Source organism: Piliocolobus tephrosceles, chromosome 15 (assembly GCF_002776525.5).
Source record: "Piliocolobus tephrosceles isolate RC106 chromosome 15, ASM277652v3, whole genome shotgun sequence".
Classification (NCBI taxonomy): domain Eukaryota; kingdom Metazoa; phylum Chordata; class Mammalia; order Primates; family Cercopithecidae; genus Piliocolobus; species Piliocolobus tephrosceles.
In genome coordinates, this window is record NC_045448.1 from 61,703,484 (window position 1) to 61,728,403 (window position 24,920).

Genomic DNA, 24,920 nt, shown 5'->3' on the forward strand with positions numbered 1-24,920 from the left:
TTCACACCATTCTCCTGCCTCAGCCTCCCGAGTAGATGGGACTACAGGTGACTGCTACTACGCCGGGCTAATTTTTTGTATTTTTAGTAGATACCTGGTTTCACCGTGTTAGCCAGGACCTGACCTCCTGACCTCGTGATCTGCCTGCCTCGGCCTCCCACAGGCATGAGTCACCACGCCCGGCCAATTTTTTATATTTTTAGTAGAGATGGGGTTTCACCACGTTGGCCAGGCTGATCTTGAACTCCTGACTTCGTAATTCACCTGCCTCGGCCTCCCAAAGTGCTGGGATTACAGATGTGAGTCACTACGCCTGGCAAAGGGCTTATTTTTATAAGACTTTATACTTCACAGAAATAAGAACCTACTCAAACTATGACCTGAGCGAATACTAAAAACAGTTTTTGGTGATTGATATGGTTTGGGTATTTGTCCAACAAAATAATTATTGTCTTAGTTTGTTTAGGCTGCTGTAATAAAGTATTGTAAACTGGGCTGGGTGCAGTGGCTCACGTCTGTAATCCCATTTCACCACATCTAATAGTGAAATGTGCTCCCCAATGTTGGAGGTGAGGTGTAGTGAGAGGTGTTTGGGTCATCAGGGCATATCCCTTAAGAGCTTGGTTCCTACCACACAGGAATGGGAGAGATCTCACTCTTTTGAGTTCATGCAAGAGCTCTTGTTACAAAAAAAAAAAAAAAAAAAAAAAAAGTGTGGTAACTCCCACCTCCCTTTCTCACCATGTGACATAGCTGTTCTCTCAAGGCCTTCTACCATGAGTAAAAGACCCCTGAGGCCTCAACAAATAAACCTTTTTATACCCAGCATCAGGTATTCCCTTACAACACCACAAAATGGACTAATACAGCAATAGATCATAGTGTAATTTCTGACTTATAATTCAGAAGAAATTCAATCTAAAAAGTTACCCAAAACTTCCATGTGCACTAAAAACATTATGTAAATAAGGTTTTTCAGAATTCACATACATAAAAATAGAAAGTAGGAAGAATTAATGAACACTATCATTCTAGCTTAATATTCACCTACAACTATATTAATAAGGCCCATTCTTCTCACAATGCATATTTTCAGTAAAATTTAATTTTTTAATGTTTCATACTAGTTTGGCAAAACAAAGTATATGTATGCTCCTTTGATTGCCATGTCCTAATAACTGTAATAACTATAGAAGAAATTTAAGACAATATCATGTACACAGGAAAAACTTTTATTAACATATATATTTTGTTGTAGAAGTATGACATGCAAATAATAAAAGATGTTCAAATACACTAATAAATACATTACAATTACATTCTGTGGGGGAGTCAAGTGGAAATACTATAGAGGAATTAGGAAAAAATTCAGCTATGTAAAATTTCAGAAAGGAGAGTTTGGAGACAGGGTCTCACTCCATCACCAGGGTAGATAGAATACAGTGGTGGGATCACGGTTCACTGCAGCCTCCATCTCCCAGGCTCAGTCAATCCTCCCAACTCAGCCTCCTGAGTAGCTTGAACTATAGATGCTCACCACACCTGGCTTGCTTATTTATTTATTTTACAGAGATGGGGTTTCACCAGGTTGCCCAGGCTGGTCTCCAACTCCTGGGCTCAAGCAATCCTCCTGCCTCAACCTCACAAAGTGCTGAGATTATGGCTGAGTTTATACATTTTAAGAGAGATGAATAAAAGTTGCTACAGCACTTACATTTCATTAATCTAAAAGAGGACCATAATTCTGTCTTTAAAAACATCAATTTCAATAATTTCCCGAACACATTTTGTTTACAAATACTTAAAACTCAAAAATTTACAAATTGAAAAAATCTGCCTAGGAGACACCTAGGTTTTTCAACATTCTTTAAGAAATATGTAAACAACAAAAGTTTAAAGACTTGTGCACTCTGGTGGCTCTCAATCCATTACCATATTTATTTTGTTAATGCACATCCTTGACATTTGATCAAAACCTTCAAAGGCTCCTGTTTTTACATTTATCTATTGATACAAAATAATTATATATATTAATGGAATACATATTTTGACACATAAATACAATGTGTAATGATCAAATCAGGGTATTTGGAATATCCATCATTTCAAGCATTTATCATTTCTTTTACTGGGAACATTTCAAATCCTCCCTTTTGGCTATTTTGAAATACACACAAAAAATTTTTAACAATAGTCATCCTACTGTGCTACTGAGCACTAGAATTTATTACTCCAAGTGTATGTTTATATTCATTAGCAAATCTCGCTTCATCCCATCCCTTCCCAGCCAAAAATTACAAAAGTAATTGCATGGTCTAAAAGGTTTTGTCACTCTGAAATCTGTATGTTGAAACCTAACCACCAATGTGATGGTATTAGAAGGGGGGACATTTGGAAGGTTATTAAGTCATGAGGACTCTGCCGTTATGAAAGAAGCACTAGAGAGACCTCCTACCCCTCCCATCATCTAAGGGCTCCACAAGAAGTTGCCATCTATGAATCAAAATCTAGGCCTTCACAAGACACCGTGAATCTGCCAGAGTTTTTATCTTGTACTATTCCCAGCCTCCAGAATTGTGAAAAGTAAATTTCTGTCGTTATAAGCTGCCCACTATACAATATTTTATTTTATTTATTTTTGAGACACTGTCTTGCTCTGTTGCCAGTCTGGAGTGCAGTGGCACAATCTTGGCTCACTGCAGCCTCCACCTCCCTGGTTCAAGGGATTCTCACGCCTCAGCCTCCCAAGTAGCTGTGATTACAGGTACGCACCACCATGCCCAGCTAATTTTTGTATTTTTAGTAGAGACGGGGTTTCACCACATTGGCCAGGCTGGTCTCAAACTCCTGAGCTCAAGCAATCCAGCTGCCTTGGCCTCCCAAAGTGCTAGGATTACAGACGTGAGCCACTGCGCCTAGCCCAGTTTACAGTATTTTATTACAGCAGCCTAAACAGACTAAGACAATAATGCTTTTGTTTTATACATAAAAATAATTTCCTGTGCCCACAACAGATGGCCACCTAGTTTCTATACTTCCTAAAACACAGGCTAAACTGAACCAACCAATTTTCTGCATGAAACCAGTGCTTTCCTATGACTTAATTTTTACTCATATTCTTTCCTATGACTTAAATGTTTCCCTTACTTTTCTACAAAAGATACCCATTAAAAAAGCTGTATCTGGCCAGGCGCAGTGGCTCATGCCTGTAATCCCAGCACATTGGGAGGCCAAGGCGGGGGGATCACCTGAGGTCAGGAATTCGAGACCAGCACGGCCAACATGGTGAAAATCCGCCTCTACAAAAAAAGGACGGACGGATGGACGGACGGACGGAAGGAAGGAAGGAAGGAAGGAAGGAAGGAAGGAAGGAAGGAAGGAAAGGAAAGAGAAAAAAGAAAAAAAAAATTAGCTGGGTGTGGTGACAAACGCTTGTAATCCCAGCTACACAGGAGGCTGAGGCAGGGGAATCGCTTAAACCTGGGAGGCAGAGGTTGCAGTGGACCGAGATCACATCACTGCACTCCAACCTGGGCGAAGCTGTATCTTCTTCAAAGCCTTTCCTAATCATGTCAATGCAATCTGATCTTGTAAATCTCTGATGATATCTCTTTTTAATAACTATTATTTATTTCCATGAAGCATAAATATCATGAGCAGCCATAATTTGTAAGGATACATGCAAAGTTTGCATAAGACAAATGTAGTTTGACTGTCAGTTCTAAGAATCAGGTCTGAGTCGCAATCATCCATTTGCTCAACGTAGTTTTTAGACACTATGCAAGGCATTAGAGATAAGAATGATACTCATACTTTAAAAGGAGAAGAAAGGAGGAATGGAAAAGGAGGAAAAAAGGAAGAAAAAGGAAGGAAGGAGGAGGAAAAAAGGAAAAATAAAGATTAGCACCACTGGAAAGGTAAAAGAAAGAAGAAAGAGGAGAAAGGAGGGGAAAAAGGGGAAGGAGGAGGAAGCAGCAGTAGTGATAGTGGTAGTGTTGCTGATGACAGATTATTACACAGCTGCAAAGTGTAAAATATTTATCATAAGGCTCTTTATAAAAAAAAAGTTTACCAAATCCTGCATGAAAGTAAATTCTAGAAATAATTCTTAAAAATACTTAAGGAAAAAAGTAAAAATCATTGAAGTAGAAGAGATTTTAAATACCTTGGAATTAAGGCATGTTTTCCTTAATATTACAACAAAACCAAATGCCTTCAATACCTCCACTCGGATATCTAATTTACATTTCATATTTAACATTACCAAAACAGAACTCTTGATTTTACCAGCCGTTACCCTCTCCCATTTCTGAGTTTTCCTTTTCTTAATAATTGGCATTATCATTCCCTTAGCTTCTCAGGCTTAAAATTTAGGAGTCATTCTTTATTAACTTTTCTCAAACCCAACAAATCTATCCAAATCTGTGACCTGTGAGCTCTACTTTCAATAAATATTCCAAGTCAAAGCACTTTTCACCACTGTCCCTCTCTGGAACCACTGAAAAACTTCCTAACTGGATCCCTTGACTCATACATTTGCCCTTAGAATTTGCCCATAGATGAATTTTCCAACTGGAGTACGAGTAAACCCTTTAAAATGTTAATTCAGATCACATCTCTCCTGTATGAAAGCTTCTAAAGTTTTCCCTTAACACTGAAACCAAGGGGAAATTATAATCTGACTACATGAACATGAAGACCTTTTCAATAAAGAATGCTAAAAACAACTAACTTAACATTATTCTGAATGTTTGAGAAAAAAATTTGGTAAAGAAATGGAAAGAGTTAAACTTGTAAAAGAGGAAGTAATAGAATTACTTGCAGATGATTGTGACATGAGTCTGCTTGGGGAAAATAATAGAAAAACAAGAATTACTTGCAGATAATAAACCAAAAACAAATGAATAACCAAAGACAACACTAACAGCTAAAGATAACTGAAAACAGTCTACCAACAATAAGTCAAATTCAGATAGCCTGCAACAAATGCATACACAAATTCTTACTATACATAAATGACAAGTTAAAAAACATAAGCAATGATTCCGTATCAATGTATCAACAAAAAGGACAAAAATCCTAGGAATAAACTTACTAAGAAATACTTAAAACCTGAATTTTGTAGGAAAAAAATATTTAAAATAAAAAACATAAAATGATTGGTTTTGTATAAATACAACAAATCCTACTCTTCTATAGGCAAATTCAGTATCATAAAGTTAATTATGCAAAATCTGGAAACAGAATATAATCTCAACGAAAAAAGTAACACCAATTTTATTTTTTAAAATAACTACATGAACTGATTCTAAAGTTTATGTGGAAAAATAAACAGCCAGGAAAATGCTGAAAAGAAATAATAATGAAAATGGACTACCTCAGTCAGGCGTGATGGCTCATGCTTGTAATCCCAGCACTTTGGGAGGCTGAGGCAGGCAGATCACCTGAGGTCAGGAGTTTGAGACCAGCTTGACCAACATGGTGAAACCCTTCTCTATCAAAGATACAAAAATTAGTTGGGCGTGGTGGCAGGGTGCCTGTAGTTCCACCTACTTAGGAGGCTGAGGCAGGAGAATCACTGGAACCTGGGAGGCAGAGGTTACAGTGAGCCACTGCATCACTGCACTCCAGCCTGGGTGACAGAGTGAGACACTGTCTCAAAAAACAAACAAAGGGACCATCTCTACAGGGTATTAACTTTAAGTCTACATAATTAAAATATGATATTGGTGAATGAACAAACACATCAATAAGATGAAAGTCCAGAAATACATATGGCAGTTTACTTGATAAAAGAAGCATTTGTAATCAGTAGATAAAAAAATAAATCGTTAGTTACTACGATAACTGGGTATGTATCTGAAAAAAAAGTTATTCATTTCATTCCTTTCACCTAAATAATTTCCTGATAGAAAAACTTAAATGTAAAATATTAAGTTATGAAAGCATGAAAAAACAGGGAGTTTTTAAAGTGTAACACATCTAGTAGCTGTAAAAGATCAATAAACCTGACTACATGAAAAAAAAACTCTGCTTAGAAAATAAGCAGGCCAGGTGAGGCAGTTCACACCTGTAATGCCAGCACTTTCGGAGGCCAAGGCAGGCGGGTCACCTGAGGTCAGGAGTTCAAGACCAGCCTGGCCAAAATGGTGAAATCCAGTCTCCACTAAAAATACAAAAGCTAGCCAGACATGGTGGTGCACGCCTGTAATCCCAGCTAGTAGGGAGGCTGAAGCAGGAGAATTGCTTGAACCTGGGAGGTGAAGGTTGAGGTGAGCTGAGATCATGGACTGCATTCCAGCCTAGGTGATAGAGCAAGACTCTGTCTCAAATAAATAAATACGTAAGAAACAAGCGTAACAAAAACCATGAAGTCAAGACAGAAAACAAAAATACTGTGATTCACATTACAATGAGATAGTTTCCTTAATATAAAATATTCTACAAATTAGTTAAGGACCATAACATACATAATAGGGATAAAGGAAAAGGATCTGAGTAGTCAGAGAAAAGATAACACAAATGGCTTTCAAACACATGAAGGGAAGTCGGCCTAACTAATAAAAGTAATAGAAAATAAAACCAAGAGAATTTCTTTGTATCTATCAGACTGGCAGAAATTATCTAAATGTATAGTATGTTGGTAGAAATGTTGGAAAATTTCAACTTTATCACGGGTTGTAGGTACAATCATAAATTGGCTCAGCCTCCATAGACAGTTAACTTGGTTTTGGTTTTTAACATAACCAAAACTATAAATGTATACTCCATGAACTAGCAGTTCTAACTTTTAGAATGTCTTCCTACATTTCCTAAATCTATGTGTTAAATGTATAAAGATCTCTGTAATATCACTAGAAATAGTTTAAGACAATGCTGATCATTAGGAAGCTAGTTAAATATATTATATATACGCCACATACATGCAGATAAAATAATATTCTGGGCCAGGCATGGTGGCTCATGCCTGTAATCCCAGCACGTTAGGAAGCCGAGGCAGAAGGACTGCTTGAGCCCAGGAGTTTGAGGCCAGCCAGGGAAACATGGTGAAATCCCGTCTCTACAAAAGATTTTTAAAAATTAGCTGGGTATGGTGGTGTCCGCCTGTAGTCCCAGCTGCTCGGGAGGCTGAGGTGCAAGGACTACTGGAGCCTGGGAGGTGGAGGCTGCAGTGAACTGAGATCATGCCACTGCAGTCCAGCCTGGGTGACAGAGCCAGACCCTTGTCTCAAAGATAATAACAACAATAATATTTTGAAGTTACTTTTACAAAATGAATAGCGAAGCATGGCGGTGTGCATTGGTTCACATCAGTAATCCCAACAGTTGGGAGGCCAAGACAGGAGGATCACTTAGGGGCAGGAGTTTGAGAACAGCCTGGGCAACATAGTAAAACCTCATCTCTACAAAAATAAATAAATAAATTAGCTGGGCATGGTGGTGTATGCCTATAGTCCTAGCTACCTGGGAGGTTGGGGCAGGTGAATCACTTGACCCAGTAGTTCAAGGCTGTAATGAGCTATGATTGTGCCACTGCACTCCAGCTTGAATATGGAGACCCTGTCCACCCCTCCGGTTTTTTTTTTTGAAAAAAATGAACTGTTATATACTGAATTTGAAAATCTGTAAGACAGCTGAAAAACAGCAAAGTATAGAACGGTGTGTTTAATGTGTTATCATGTGTACACAGTATTGCATAATGGTTAAAAGCTTGGCCAAGTGAAGAGTAAGTGACTCAGTCACGCACAACTCACTTAACCTGTCTATGCCTCAGTTGCATCATCTATCAAAATTGGGTCTAATAATATCCACCTTTTAAAGCCTCAAAAATTTGTCCCAGGATAACAACTTGTATAAATCAATAAACAGAAGACAAATAAAAAAATAATAAAGAGAAATAAGACTTTGGAAAAAATATATTCAGCAAATACGACAGGAAGGGCTGACATATTCAAAATAAATAACTTTTTTTTTTTGAGACGGAGTCTCGTTCTGTCGCCCAGTCTGGAGTGCAGTGGCCGGATCTCAGCTCACTGCAAGCTCCGCCTCCCGGGTTACGCCATTCTCCTGCCTCAGCCTCCCGAGTAGCTGGGACTACAGGCGCCTGCCACCTCGCCCAGCTAGTTTTTTGTTTTTTTTTTTAGTAGAGACGGGGTTTCATCGTGTTAGCCAGGATGGTCTCAATCTCCTGACCCCGTGATCTGCCTGTCTCGGCCTCCCAAAGTGCTAGGATTACAGGCTTGAGCCACCATGCCTGGCCAATAAATAACTTTTACAAATAAATAAGAAACCATATAGCAACTGAACAAATAAATATCAAGTACAAAAATAAATGGAAAGAAACTCACCAATTAACAAAGAAATAAAACTAAAGCAACATCAAAACTGTCAAAGATCTCAATGACGTAAGAATCTGCAGATGCATGATAAAGGCATTCTCACACAGTGTGGCTACAAGTGTAAACTTATGTATCCTTTTGTATACTGATATGAACTACGGATTAAAATCAACCTATTTTACTTTAAAGAGTTCATGAGTAAATAATGGGACAAGTATGCAAAGATGCTGCCTTTACAGTTTTTTTCTATAACATCATAAATTCAAAGATTTAAATTATTGCCTCTTAGTCAATTTTAAAAAATACATTCTTTTTTAATGTACTCATTTTTTAGTAAAAACCGATCACAGAATATTTATAAACTGTAAAATTTCTATAAATATGAATTTTATACATGCATATTTACCGTATCCATGAAAAGTCCTGGAAGGCCATCACCACAACATCAGAGGAAATCAAACCAAATGGGAATATTCTTTTTTTACACTATCTAAAATTATTTTTTCTTAACAATGACTTTTGCTTTACAACATTATTAGAAAAACTAATTAACATATTTATATTTGGGGATAAAAGTTATACACTAGTTTATATATAAGAAAAGACTTCAACCAACAAGGCTGTAAATCAACCAAATCACTTCCAGTGAGTGTAATGGAAAAGGCAAAAACCCTGAAAGAAATAGCACAAGAAGTTTTGTGCATTAGGGGAAGTAGCAAAGATTTCAAACAGATAAGACTGTAACCTTAAGTTGCTCTCAAGAATCCTTTAGTCTATGCCTATGAGGACAATCTTCTATCCTTTTGGTTGCTGTTTCCTAACACATTCAGTAACTTTAAGACAACAGCTCTCCAGACCATAACAAATTCCTTCAATGACCAGGACAAATGTACCAATGGTAAGATAAGATGAACTACTTAATCAAGAGACAATCAAAATGAGACATTTGTTGGTACAGAGGCATGAAGTGTTTCCAATATTCAGAGATAGATTTTATGTCACATAGGTCTTTAAAATATGAAACAAGTACCCAATAATGACTACTTATTAATTCCACTGTATTAGGATATGATTCACAGTTTAGGACAGTAATTCAAAATATACAACTCTATAGAAAGCACACTAATAAAATATAGGTTACTTTTTTTTTTTTGAGACAGGGTCTCCTTCTGTCACCTAGGCTACAGTGCAGTGGTGTGATCACGGCTCACTGAAGCCTCAACTTCCTGGGCTCAAGCAATCCTCCCACCCCAGCCTCCTGAGTAGCTGAGACTATAGGTGTGCGCCACCACACCCAGCAAATTTTTGTATTTTCTGTAGGGATGATGTTTCACCATGTTGCCTTGGCTGGTCTCGAACTCCTGGTTTCAAGCAATCCACCTACCTCAGCCACCCAAAGTGCTAGGATTATAGGCATGAGTCACCATGCCCATCCTTACGTTACCTTTCTATATACAGTCAATCACAGGAATTAACATTAGATTTTGCATTCTAAAAAAAGCCCATGTTTTATATTTCCAGAATTCAATTTATTTAAAATTTGCTTTTCTTGCCAGTAATTAAGTTCTAGCAATTTTTATGTCTATATGTTCAAAATTTTTAACATATCCACATACAATGTGATATAGTTTGGCCGTGTCTCCACCCAAATCTCATCTTGAATTATATTGCCTATAATTCCCATTGTTGTGGGAGGGACATGGTGGGAGATGACTGAATCATGGTGGCAGTTTCCCCCATATTGTGGTAAGTGAGTAAGTCTCAAGAGATATGATGGTTTTATAAGGAGAAACCCCTTTCACTTGGTTCTCATTCTTTTTTTGCCTGTCCTCATCCACATAAGATGCGACTTGCTCTGATTTGCCTTCCGGCATGATTGTGAGGCCTCCCCAGCCACGTGGAACTCTGAGTCAAATTAAACCCTTTTCTTCTGTAAACTGCCCAGTCTGGGGTATGTCTTTATCAGCAGTGTAAAAAACAGACTAATACACAATGTAACAACAAAAGGTTTCAATCACATTTCATAGAAACATTTGAATACCTTAATACTTACCTGTCCTTCCCTTGAAAACTTAAAGGGTGGTTTGTGTTTAATAACACTTGTTGCAAGCCTTAGGAGTCCTGTAAGCCCATCATCTTCTACATTACCATCCTGATGATCAAGGATCTCCCTACTACAAAAAAGAAAAAAAATACACACAAACAAGATAGTTTACATAATTATGTCTTCTTTTCTTAACAATATAAATTTCAATTTCACATCAAATTTTACCTTCTAATACAGTCAGCCAAATGTCTTGCCAAGGCATCTAAGTCGAGGAGCGTTGTCTTAATACAAAAAGAAAATAAAAATTCAGATATAAATTTTTATGTTTTACCAAACATAAATTAAAACAGAATCATTTCCTTACAGGCAACAATAATTTAGTTCTCCCAAATTCAGTAAGTTATAAACATAATACACCTAACTCTTCACTTATACATTATGTCAATTAATCAAATTAGTCTTAAACACATCACTAATCATTCTACAAAAAAGAATCAATAGAATGTTGATAATAAAGAAAGTCACAGTAATCTATTGAGAAGACACTAAAGTTTTTTTTTAATGACTTTATTGAGATGTAATTCACATACAATTCACCAAGGTTTGTTTTTAACAATACCCTTAGACTTTTAATGATAAGTTAAATTCTACAGTTCATTCCAAAAAAAACTTTACTTCTCATTATAACTGAGCAACAATATTAAAACAGACTTCACAAAATCTAACTTGAGTCCCCTCAAAGAAACCCAAATCTCTGAAAAGGAAAATTACTTTACAAGCAAGCAAGATCAAATTCCTGTTTTAACTTAAAGGGGCAGGCCCAGGTTTTTTTTTTTTTTTTTTCTTTTAAAGTACAATGTTTATTTGGCATCAATATTTTAATTAAGTATATTAAAACTTGCTCAATACTAACTTTTGTAATTATTTCTCAAATGAAAAGATTTTAAGAATTCAGATGTTAACTAAAAAGCAAAAAGTATAAACACCACAGAACTTTTAAAGTAAACATATTGAATTTTTATTTAAATACATTTAAAGGTTTAAGAAAAATGTGCCCTAAATATTTCAAAGGATCTTCTTTATGTGTTTCTCATTTTCTTCTGAACTGACAACTTAGACACATTTTAATTTACTAAATTTATGTACACTGGAAAAAACGCAAGTGTTTATATGGCAAGATTTGCTTTGAAATTTACTTTTTTTTTTTGAGACGGAATTTCACTCTGTTGCCAGGCTAGAGTGCAGTAGCGTGATCTCAGCTCACTGATTGCAACCTCCCTGCCTGCCAGGTTCAAGCGATTCTGCCTCAGCCCTCCTGAGTAGCTGCAACTACAGGTGTCTGTGACCACGCCCCGCTAATTTTTGTATTTTTAGTAGAGACGGAGTTTCACCACATTGGCCAGGATGGTCTCTATCTTTTGACCTCGTGATCCGCCCACCTCGGCCTCCCAAAGTGCTGGGATTACAGGCATGAGCCACTGCACCGGGCCTGAAATTTACTTGTTTTAAACATTACTTTGTTTGAATGGAAATGTCATTTTAGTCTAAGAAAATTAGATCTGCAAAAACTGACTGTTTCTTTAAAGTAACTTCTATTTGAACTGCAATTTTATTTTACATATTCGGTACTCCAAACTACATGCTATTATAGAACGCTGTATTTTTAAATTTAAAATCTACATTTCCTTTTCCAAATAAGATGTTACATCCACGTATCTTATTCAGAAGAGACAGGAAATTAAGGATAGATACCAGATGAAGACGTTTCAACTAAGGTCAGAGTAAAAACACTAAAGGAATTAGAATAAGGTGGAAAAGCACAAATATAGTAGAAATACGACACTACCAACAAGCTATAGATTAATAAAGTACACTTAATAAGAACTGATAAAGTCATGAACATGTATGTCATAATTCGTATCTATTAACAAGAATAGAACACATAGAATAGTATATAATTTTCTGAACATACCTGACTAGCGTCCTTTATATGTATGTTGTCAACTAATTTGCATAACAACCAAAAATACTCTTTACATCCTGGTTTTAACATTGGTTCTTCCTCATAATCATCTATCTATTAAAAAAATTTTATACTGTGTGAAAACATTTTAAAAATAAATAGAATTATAATACATTTGAGAAACTAGAGGCTTTATGAAATAAATTCCTGTATCAACTAAACAGTATTCAAAATCTTTTTAAAAATGGAGAGTACACAGTTTCTGTAAAATCAGAATAACTAGGCACAAAAATGACTAACATAAGAACTTTCAAGAAAATATTAGTCTCAAATTACTAACATTTGAAAAACATGAATAAGGAGGAAAATAATGTAAATCCAACAACACACTGAATTTCTGGGATTAGTAAAAAGTGGGCTCTAAATTTATTATGTAGTAGAAGCCTTTTACAAGACTAGTATATGCACTAGGGTAGGAAATAAAATTTAAAATTCCGAATATCATAAAGATAAAAAAACTGACTTACTAGAAAAGAGAGCTCCATTTATGATTTTTTTATCAGTCAACTTATTAACACAAGGCCCAGAACCAAGTGAGAATAAATGCTATTTCTAAAATACAGTATCCACGAGACAGACCACAGAGCTGAAATCAGTCTCTTCCTAGTAGTAACATGGACACAATGTGTCACAATGCTGTCACCTTAAGAAGTATATAACTACTATCCTCTTGGTAAAAAATCACATACAGTAGTCAAATGATCAAAATTTTAAGGCTATATTACAATGGTAAACTTGAGGCAAAGGAAATTTCAAAAATAGAAACTGCTTCTAAACACAGTAAAATCTTACCCTAATAGGTTTGAGTGCTTGAGCATCAGGAAGAAATTTCAATAATGTTGAGGCAGCCAATAGCAGAAAAGAACGATTGATTGAGTCTCCTCCATCCAGCCCTGACAGGGATAACTTATAAAGACCATTGCATGATTCATGACGAACTGCAGTCTAGATGAAAAAGAAAGTTCCAAAGACAGTCTGAGTTAGTATTAGAAAGTTAGTAATATGTGAGCAGAAACGATTTTAGGTGATTTTAAATACAATGTTCTGCTGGGCAAGCCTGTAATCCCAGCACTTTGGGAGGCCCAGGCAGGGGGATAACCTGAGGCCAGGAGTCTGAGACCAGCCTGGCCAACATGGTAAAACCCCATCACTACAAAAAATACAAAAATTAACCAGATGTGGTGGCTTGCATCTGTAGTCCCAGCTACCCTGGAGATAGCCACAAGAATTGCTTGAACCAGGAAGGCAGAGTCTGCAGTGAGCTGGTATGCCACTGCTCTCCAGACTGGGTGGCAGAAAAAGATTATGCCTCATAAAAATAATAAATACAATGTTCTAAACCCATACATATATACACGTAAATCACACGTGATCAAATAAAGTACCTCAAGGTATACCATAATATATACAGTATTTTAGAAATCCTAAAGCATGGTCATAAAAACAAACAAAACAAAACAAAGTAAGAACAACAAGTAAATACAAGGAATAATTAAGGACATTTAAAATCATTTAAGTTATTTACAAGACAGAGGATAAAATATTTTCAGAACTAGAAGCAACACAGAAGCAACTTCAATCAGAATATTCTATAGATAGGAAGGAAACCGTCCAAATGACAAAATGGTTACCTGAGACAGGACAAGAACACATATGGCATTAAATCCAGAGCTAATTTTTTTTTTTTTTTTTTTCTTTTTGAGACATAGTCTTACTCTGTTGTCCAGGCTGGAGTGCAGTGGCATGATCTTGGCTTACTGCAACCTCTGCCTCCTGGGTTCAAGCGATTCTCCTGCCTCAGCCTCCCGAGTAACTGGGATTACAGGCACCTGCCACCATGCCCAGCTAATTTTTTGTATTTCTAGTAGAGATGGGGTTTCACCATGTTGGCCAGGCTGGTCTTGCACTCAGGACCTCATGTGATCCACCCACTTTGGCCTCCCCAAGTGCTGGGATTACAGGTGTGAGCCACAGTGCCCAGCCCCTTAGACAACACAGATTTAAAAAATAAGTGACTTTGGAGCTAAATGTATTAGTAAGTGTGTTTCTATTATTTCACATAGGAATATGAGGTAATACCAAGATATGGCTAATAAAAATTATACTGCCCTCAGTGTGAACATGGGAAGCAAAATATATTTCTTTTATTTGTAGTCTCTCTAGCCTCTATTTTTCTAAGTGGCTCATGCCTATAATCCCAAGCAGTTTGGAAGGCCGAGGCAGGAGCATTACATGACACCAGGAGTTCAAAACCAGCCTGGACAACACAGCGAGACCCCGTCTCTACAAAAAAAGTTTAAAAACTAGCTGAGCATGGTGATGTGCACCTATGGTCTCAGCTACTTGGGAGGCTGAGGTCAGAGGATCGCTTGTTCCCAGGAGGTTGAGGCTGCAGGGAGCCATGATGGCACCACTGCACTCTACTAGCCTGGGTGATACAGGGAACATGGAGATTCTGTCTCAAAGAAAGAAAAAAAAAAAGGTCACAGAACTTTTCTAAAACATAAATTACCAAAATAAATTCTCAAGCCCTTCCTACTACTGGAAAAAAATTTTGTTAATCCAAAGCAAAATAATCATTCTATAAACATTTCAGAAAAATATAAATGCTACATAATATTTAACAGTCAAAAGTTCTTAAACATTATACATAGTTCAAAACACTCCAGACCTTAAAGGATTAAGTAGATAATGTGATATATTTATGGACTCATGCACATTTGTTTCCATCAGCTCTTTTATTTATTATCAATGCTAATAACATGAAAACATATAAAAGTACTAACCTTCAACCTTTATCTTACCTCAGGAATAAGGAGAGTTAATTTCTTTAGCCAATCTTGTAAATGATCACTATCAGCAAGGCTAGATTTCACTAAAGAACAGCAATGAGCCCAACTCACCAAGAGCCACATTGAATAATGTGAAACTAAAGAAAAAAGAAAACAGTTCACTATAAAGATTTGTGCTAAAATGAAAACACAATGTTCATTATTAAAGGTAAAATATATCAATATATTATTCAAGTTTTTATTCACTAAAAGTTAACTTTGTGGAACCCTTACCTTCATGTCTAGACCTGTGATCAGACTGAGCTTTTAAAACTCTGTAAAGTAAAAACACACCACCACCAATTAAATTCAGCAATGAATTAAAAATAATTCAATTTATTAACATATATCCTATAAGGTTATCACTTACCCCCAAAAAAGGGAAGCAGTGGGTGAGAGTGACAGAGTGAGACACTGAGTGAGTGAGAGAGAGTGAGAGGGAGTGAGAGAGATAGAGAGTGTGTGTGTTTATGTGTTTTAAAAGACAGGAGACAGGGTCTCACTCTGTGGCCCAGGTTGGAGTGCAGTGGCATGATCATGGCTCACTGCAGGCTTGACCTCCCAGGTTCAAGCAATCCTCCCACCTCAGCCTCCCAATAGCTGGGACTACAGGCACGTGTCACCACACCCAGTTAATTTTTGCAAAAGAGACTATATTTTAAGAGAGCTCCATTATTTATTTGTTCTATATTTTTTATCATTTATTTAAAGACTCACTAAAGAAGAGTCAAACTTATTAAAGAAGAGAGTAGAATAATGATTAGCAGAGGCTGGAAGGTGGGGTAGGCTAGGGTGGGGTGGGGCACAGGGTCTAAGTCAAAGGGTATGAAGTTACAGATAGAGCAGGAAGTTTTTAGATCTATTACACAGCAGGGTGTCTAGTCAATAAAAATATATTGTATGCTTCAAAATAAAAAACCAAATAAAAGAATCACTGGTAAAATCTTATTACAGCAAATACGAAATGATTTCAGATTCAATAAACAAAATTTGAATGAATAAAACATTGACTGAGATAAGTAAACCTTCAAGAAGTGCTCATGATTTAGATACTAAAGAGATGTGTATGACAAACACATAGGTTATAAAGATTTAGAGTCTAAACTTAAGAGTCCTTTAAAAAATATCTGAATCTAATCATGAAGGCTAGTCATGAAAACCCAAACTGAAAAGTACGCTATGAAATAATTGGCCTGTATTACTTGAAAATGTATCATGAGAGAAAGGCTGAGAATGTTATCTCTGATGAACAGAAGAACTGACAACTAAATGCAATACATTTAGTTGATCCTGAAGCAAGAAAAATATTGTTATACAGAATACCAACAGGATTATTTTAATACCAACTATATGCTAGATAATATGCCAATGTTAATTTTATAAATTTAAAAATTTTACTCTATTAAGAAAATGTCTTTGGTCTTAGGAGATACACAACAAAGTACTGGTAAACAGTCATGATATCTGCAATTCAGTCTCACAAGATTCAGGAAAACATGTAAACACAGAAAATATGTGACTCATAAATACAAGACACATTTTAGCAAGAGGTTAATAATATGTAAATTTGGATCAAAGGTATGAGAGATTTCATAATATCCCCCAAATTTTTCTAGTAAGTTTAAAATTTTTCAAAATAAAGTTTTAAAACACTATATTCCTGCTATACATGAACACATAAAATATATTTTAAAATGCATACCTAGGAGCCAGATTATCATACGTATAAGCAACAGACATAAGTCGCTGAATCAAACTGGTTCCTTGGACAAGAACAAGAAATACCTTTAAAACAAAAACATTTTAAAAGATATTTAAATACAGCAAAAGGAAAACCCCCAAAAAGCACTCATGACTTAGTTACTAAAGAGATGTGTATTACAAAATTTTAACCCAAAATTCCAAATTACTGACATTTATCTGTAACAATAAAGAATGTCTTAAGAATTATTTGAAAATACTGTAAAAATGCCAAGAATCAGAAAACCAGAATTTTATAATCACACTTAAGAGCAGCAACTGTAGGGTGGGTATGGTGGCTCACTGTAATTGCTGTAATCCCAGCAATTAGGGAGGCTCAGGTGGGTGGATTGCTTGAGCCCAGAAATCTGACACTAGCCTGGCCAACGTGGTGAAACTCCGTTTCCACTAAAATACAAAAATTAGCTGGGTGTGTGGTGCATGTCTATAGTCTCATCCATTTTGAAGGCTGAGAAGGGAGAAACACCCGAGTCTTGGAAGCAGTGGCTGCAGTGAGCCGAGATTGTGCCACTGCACTCCAGCCTGAACAACAAAATGAGAATCTGTCTCAAAAAAAAGAAAAAGAAAAAAAAAAAAAAAAAGAAGAAATTACTAAGAATTTAGAAATAGGGGCAAAAATAGTCTTTACATTCGATTCATAGATTCTCTGCATACCACTGAATTGGAAGAAAGACATATATATATGTCAGTGGTTTCTTGGGAAGGGGTTGGTGAAGAATTAAACATGTTTTTACTTTGGAAGAAAATATATTTTAAAAAACATCAAGTAGTAATAGATTCCTCAACCATCCTGAAATAAAAATTAAAAAGCAATACAATATACCACGAGTACAGAGCATGAATTCTAGATTCAAAATCCTGAGGCTCAACATTCAGCTTCAGGTTACATGATCCTAATATATACGGAATTTCTCAGTTCTAGTTCTTCCTCCACATAATGGGAGAAAATAATTCACTAACTTAATGAATTATTAAATTCATTCTGCAGGTTGGAAGGCATTCTGTGCACATACTTCATAAGGCACTGTTTCTGCACTGGGGCAGGCAGCTACAGAAAACATGGTAACACAAGTATATACAATGTGCAAATAAGCAAAAGAAGGGAGCAGCAACTAAACCTGTCCCTAGCAGAAGTGAGAAAGCTTCCAGAAAAGGTGATGTTTAGGCTAAATTTTGCAAGTAACTTTCTAAAATGCTATGAGAAAGATTACATGGAAAAATGATGGTAAACTCAAGTAAGTTAGTGTTCTTGCTTACTACCTACAGTATATCAACATTAGATGACTGTCTTTGGTATTAACGCAACAAAAATTTTTATTTCCATAGATCTTAGATATATATACTAAGCTGTAATTATCTTGGGAAATACATTCATGCAAAACTATATAACATACACCTTTTCTAAACTAAAAAAAAAATAACATTGGCCAGGCACGGTGGCTCACACCTATAATCCCAGCACTTTGGGAGGCCGAGGCAGGCAGATCACTTGAGGTCAGGAGTTTGAGATCAGCCTAGCCAAGATGGCAAAACCCCGTCTCTACTAAAAATACAAAAATTAGCCAGACACAGTGGCATGTGCCTGTAATAAGCTTGTAGTTGCATATTATTTTAAACACAAACCAATAACCTATAAAACTCCATAAATGTGCACATGTATTTTACACATACACTTATGTATATTTGTATTATTAAAATCTCAAAAGGAAATACCTAATAAAGGTCAATGAACATTGAAATTATTCAGTGAGTTGATGGAAAGGATCACAATTAGAGCATTACTATAACCTGAAACTTTATTCTGAAAAAAACATGATCAAAACATTATAGTAAGGTTACTAAAGTGGTAGTTCACAACACAGAACACCGTAGAATACATTGATTATATTGTACTCTGAATATATTTAATTTTATTAGATGTAAATTATTTGGAATACTGGCAGAGATCACTTTTCCCATTTAACCCCCAAAATTCCAAAAAGGAAATCTGCTTCAGGTATCCATTTATACCAGTACTTTTTAACCTTATGTTCGTCACAATCTGTCAGTAACAATTCATTACTTTGATGTTTCTTGGGTAGATATGAGGTGAGATTCTCAAAAGGTTACAGAATGAGATCTCCCTAAAATCTCATCTTGATCACTCCCTACTTCCCAGCTCACTGATGGAGATGTTGGAAAGGCAAATATGTGATTACAAAATCCACAATCAAAAAGATTCTATTTTTATTGATGGATGTCCTGGTTAATACAGTTGACCCCTGAACAACACAGGTCTGAACTGCACAGATCTACTTATATCTGGGTTTTCTCCCAACTATGGCACTCCTAAGACAGCAAGACCAACCCCTCACCTTCCTCATCCTCTTCTACTGCCTAATCAGTGTGAAGACCATAAGGATGAAGACCTTTATGATGACTCACTTCCACTTGAACAGAAAATATATTTTCTCTTCCTTATGATTTTCTTAATACTTTCTTCTCTCTAGCTTACTTTAAGAATACAGTATATAGGCCGGGCGCGGTGGCTCAAGCCTGTAATCCCAGCACTTTGGGAGGCCGAGACGGGCGGATCACTAGGTCAGGAGGATCGAGACCATCCTGGCTAACACGGTGAAATCCTGTCTCTACTAAAAAATACAAAAAAATTGGCCGGGCGAGGTGGCGGGCACCTGTAGTCCCAGCTACCCGGGAGGCTGAGGCAGGAGAATGGCGTAAACCCAGGAGGCGGAGCTTGCAGTGAGCTGAGATTCGGCCACTGCGCTCCAAGCCTGGGCAACAGGGCCAGACTCCGTCTCAAAAAAAAAATACAGTATATAATAGTATTAACATACAAAATATGCATTAACCAACTGTTTATGTTATTGGTAAGGCTTCTGGTTAATAGCAGGCTATCAGTAGTTAAGTTCTGGGGAGTCAAAAGTTATACACAGATTTCTGACTGTATGGAGGATCAGCATCCTTAACTCCTCTATTTTTCAAGGGCCAACTGTATTTTCCTTCATCTCGAAATCCACCCTCTTACACACTTGTTCTATTATGCTAGGGCTAATATATCAAAAACCAAATTTTTCCTTCACCAGTTGGCTTCCTATTAGGTTGTGCCAGTCTAGGATACTAGAGAGACTCCTTTCTTTTTTCTGTCAGCATTTATCTGAAAGTATTTACCTAGAAGAGACAGCTGGTTGCAGCCTTTGGCTTTTTTAGGCACTTCTGGCACCAGCTTTATCAGGTCCCCTCTGAGAATCTTAGCAGATGAGCATAAGAGCGTAACTGCTTTCTCAGAGGCCTAAACCCCAGTTTAAAGGGATCCCTCCTGCAACCTTCTAAGTTCCTGATGACCCAACCACTTCCCTAATGTTCCACAAGATCTAAGGGTGGTAAATGGCTCCTTATCTGGATTACCTCATCATTCCCTTTTGCTTTTAAAGCCTTGTAACACATACATGTAAAACCGATTCCCTATTTTAAATTTCCTATGTTGAAATACCAACTATGGCTTCTGTTTTCATAAATGCACCCTCAAAGTATATGAATTGCTGAATCCAAATAATAAATTCAGTCTCACAGATATTAAAATGGCACATGATTCATTTCTGCATTCTGGATGATGAAATGAAAAGCATTACTGCTTCATAAACACTACTGCTTTAAAACAATGCCATCAGTTTGGCTGTCAGGTTAAGTCACAGTAATCTAGAATACATTTCTTAAGCATTGGCATATTTCTTCAGTTTATAAATATAAATGGAATTCATCACTACAATTAAACATTAACTTCTGCACTTTACCTCTGTTAATCGTGGTATATGAAGACCCTTAGCATGATCACCAGCAGCCTTCCTTGATTTGCCAGGCCAGGTTCTTTTCCTATGGCTTTCTGCTATACCAGACCAGGCGAAGACATCATGATAAGCTAAATCCAAATCGGATGGATCTACTGCAAACTGGCATATTAACTTCAGCAAGCAAGCAAGACAGTCTAGCTGCCACTGTAAATGAAAAGAAATGGTCATTTCCCTATTTCCATTAATTTAGAATAGCCATTAGACAATTCTGAGATTAAAAGACCAGAAAATAAAAATCATTATAGCTAGTAATCACATACTATAAAAATTTCACTGCTCAAATATTATAGTCAGTAACAATTCAATCTTATAAAAATTTTAAAAAATTATCTAGAAATAAAGAGGGTATACAAGATGTATTTAATGAAATGGAAATGACACTTTCATTTCTTTAATGAAGGCATCATAAAAATGTATGTTAATAGAGAGCTACAAGATTTTTGAAAAATATACTGCTCATAATTTATACTTTTTTTAAACATTAAAATGATGCCAAGGATATTACTTATCAGTAAAATTAACTGAGAAACAAAGTATTCTATGCTGTTTCTCCACAAAAGTGGAACAGACTCTTAAAACTTAGGGACCAAAGCAATTCTTAGTAATTCTAGAAAATAATTCAAACAAAAATCTTGCACTTTCCATGACCACATTAAAAACAAACATTCATTTTATTTTAAAATTTGTTTTAAATATTGTTTAGTATGTATAAAAAATAAAATTTACAGCTGACTGGAAACTCAATTTTAATAACTTAGTGTACTTTCTTTAATTAGAATATCACTTATGTACAAGATGAGAGTTTCACAGCTTTTTCTTCAATAGCTCTTAACCTCCTGCTTTCCTGATTTCACTGCCAAATATATTCCTATACAAATATACCAAGAAACAGTACTTTCTTCCTGCAATAATAGCAATACCGTATTACTGAACTAAAGAAAGATAGCAAGATAATTCAGACAGAAAAAAAGTCTTTTCAACAAATTGGTGCTACAAAAACCAAATAGCCGTATGAAGAAGGAAAAAAATTCAATACTGCACACACAAAATGCAAAATGTATCATTATAGAACTAAATGTAAAAGAAGACTGTAAAACTTACAGAAAGCAGAGGAGAAAAGACCTTGTGACCTTAGAACAAATATTTGTAGACTGGATACAAATTTCATTAAAATTAAAACCTCTCCCCTAAAAGATACTGTCAGTATAATGAAATAGTAAGCCATAGCATGTGTGTGGGGCTTGTCCCCATACATACAACAGAGAAAGACTTCTCCATAATGTTTAAGGGAAAAGACCATCTCACAACTATATACTAAGACGTTTCACAAAAGAAGATAAATACACAATCAACAAACACACAACATAATGCTAAACATCATTAGTAATGAGGGAAGGACAAGTGAAGCCACCATGAGATAACACTACTATATCCACTAGAATAGCTCCGATTTTAAAACCCTGGCCATATTAACTTCTGGCAAGGATTTGAAGTAAATGAAATCCTCATATGTTGCATAGTACAACTGTTTTGGAAAACAGTTTGGCAGCTTCTTAAAAGGTTAATTTTCCACTCACCATATTATTTAGCAATTTCATTACTTGGCATTAATCCAAGAGATAAAAACATACATATACCAAATGATCCGTATGTGAATGTTTACAGAACCTTTATTTGTAATAACCCAAAACTATAAACCACTCAAATGTCAAAAGGTAAGCAGATAAATGAATTGTGGTATACCCATACAACGAATACATTACTCAGCAACGAAAACGAACGAACTACTAATACACATTTAACAACCTCAAAAAGCATTCTGAATAAAAGAAGCCAGATACAAAAGGGTACATATTGCACTGATCCAATTACATGAAATTCTATAAAATGAAAATCTCACCTATTGTAACAGAAAGCAGAGAAAGAAAAATTAATAGCAAAACTGCAGGACGGAACTTCTTTTTTTTTTTTTTTTTTTGAGACGGAGTCTCGCTCTGTCTCCCAGGCTGGAGTGCAGTGGCCTGATCTCGGCTCACTGCAAGCTCCGCCTCCCGGGTTCACGCCATTCTCCTGCCTCAGCCTCCCGAGTAGCTGGGACTACAGGTGCCCGCCATCTCGCTTGGCTAATTTTTTGTATTTTTTAGTAGAGACGGGGTTTCACCGTGTTAGCCAGGACGGTCTCGATCTCCTGACCTCGTGATCCACCCGTCTCGGCCTCCCAAAGTGCTGGGATTACAGGCTTGAGCCACCACGCCCGGCCCAGGACGGAACTTCTTTATAGAAATATTCTTTATTTGGATGTTAGAGCACTAAACATTTTTCAAAACTCACTCTTTAAAATGACTGCATTATTTATTACATGAAAAGTATACTGCAACCTCACATCATATGCAAAAATTTACTTAAAATGGACCAAAGACTTAAAAAAGTAAGAGCTAAAACCATAAACCTCTTAACAGAAAACAGAGTCATCAATCTCTGCGTAAGGGGATTAAGTAACAGTTTTGTAGATACAACACCAAAAGGACAAGCACAAAGGAAAACAGACACTAGACTTCATCAAAACTAGAAACTTTTGTAAATCACAGGGTAGTCTCAAGAAAGGGAAAAAAGCAACCCATATAATGGGAGAAAACATTTGTAAATCACATGCACTGTAAGGAATCAGTATCTGAAATACATAAGGAATTCTAACAAATCAACAAAAAGACAACCCAATTAAAAGTGGGTAATGGATGTGAACTGACATTACTCGAAAGATAAACAAGTGGCCAATAAACACATGAAGAGATGTTCATCCTCATTAGTCACCAAGGAAATGCAAATGAAAACCACAACTAGGTACCACTTTACACACTAGGATAGCTAAAATAAAAAAGACACTAACAAGTCTTGGAAAGGATGTGGAGAAACTGGAACCCTCACACACTGCTGGCAGAAATGTAAAATGTTGCAGCTCTGGTAAACTGTTTGGAAATCCCTCAAAAAGTCAGAAGTTACCAAAGGACCCAGAAACTGCACTCTATACCCAAGGCACCACTGTTTATAACAACATTATTGATAATAGCCCCAAACCGGCAACAATGCAAATGTTCACCAACTGATCAATCTTCCACTCCCTGGATTCAGCTGTGACGACCAAACATTTCGCCAAAGATGAATGAATGTGTGTGTGTGTGTATATATGTACACACACATACATGCATACATGCTTATGAATGGTCAACAGACACATGAAAAGCTGCTCAAGATCCTTAGCACGGGGAAAATGTAAATGTTAGAAATCACAATAAAATACCACTTAAGTATTGGCAATGTATACCACTCCTAAGCATATGCCAAAAAGAAGTGAAAATGCACTATCCATGCATAAATTCATAAACAAATGCTCACAATAGTCAAAGTGTAGAAATAACCCAAATGCCTCTCAATTGGTGAATGGATAAACATGTAATATAACTATAAAAAAATGAATTACTGACACTTGCTACTTCCAAGGATGAATCTTGAAAATAGACTAAGTGAAAGAAATCAGTCACAATGGACGATATATTGTACGGTTCCATTTATAGGAAATGTCCAGAATGACATCAGCAAATCCACAGAAACAGAAAGCAGACTGTAATGGTGGTTGCCCAGGGCTAAAGCGTTTGGGGGGAGGTTTCTTTTGAAGTGATACAATTGTTCTGGAATTAGATGCTGGTCACGGTCACACAACTTTGTGACTATAGTAAAAACATTACATTTTGGAGAAGTACATTGATTGCATGTTAACTATATCTCAAAAAAAATTTTAAAGGTATACTTCAACTGAACTCCTTTGAAAAGGAAAAAAAAAGGAATAAGAACAATTCTGAACTTAGAAGTATTGCATAATATTAAGAGAGATGCATTATAAACAGGAAATACCAGTTGACCTGGAAGCAATTCGTTTCTTAGACATGCTTTGCATCTTGGGCATTAAAAAGCTACAAAAGCCACATATTGGCAATAAAATGTTATTAGTAATACTTCAGGAAAGTATTCATAATTTCAAGAAAAACGAACAGAGAAAACCTTTAGTGCAGGGGT

At 36.2% G+C, this 24,920-nt stretch overlaps 1 protein-coding gene across 4 annotated transcripts in view; it reads right to left on the reverse strand.

Moving 5' to 3' along the window:
• Positions 1 to 24,920, reverse strand: part of USP34 (ubiquitin specific peptidase 34) — a 291,540-nt gene that overhangs the window by 82,746 nt on the left and 183,874 nt on the right. For all 4 annotated transcript variants that reach the window (XR_002734953.2, XM_023228313.2, XM_023228311.2 and 1 more), the window contains exons 34-41: positions 20,793 to 20,993; positions 16,943 to 17,025; positions 15,475 to 15,515; positions 15,214 to 15,338; positions 13,202 to 13,354; positions 12,359 to 12,463; positions 10,612 to 10,667; positions 10,393 to 10,513 (exon numbers count right to left, since the gene is read on the reverse strand). Coding sequence is in view for 3 of the 4 variants with exons in the window: in XM_023228313.2 (XP_023084081.1) it covers positions 10,393 to 10,513; positions 10,612 to 10,667; positions 12,359 to 12,463; positions 13,202 to 13,354; positions 15,214 to 15,338; positions 15,475 to 15,515; positions 16,943 to 17,025; positions 20,793 to 20,993 (885 nt within the window). In the remaining variant the exon portion in view is untranslated. The remainder of the gene's footprint in view (positions 1 to 10,392; positions 10,514 to 10,611; positions 10,668 to 12,358; positions 12,464 to 13,201; positions 13,355 to 15,213; positions 15,339 to 15,474; positions 15,516 to 16,942; positions 17,026 to 20,792; positions 20,994 to 24,920) is intronic.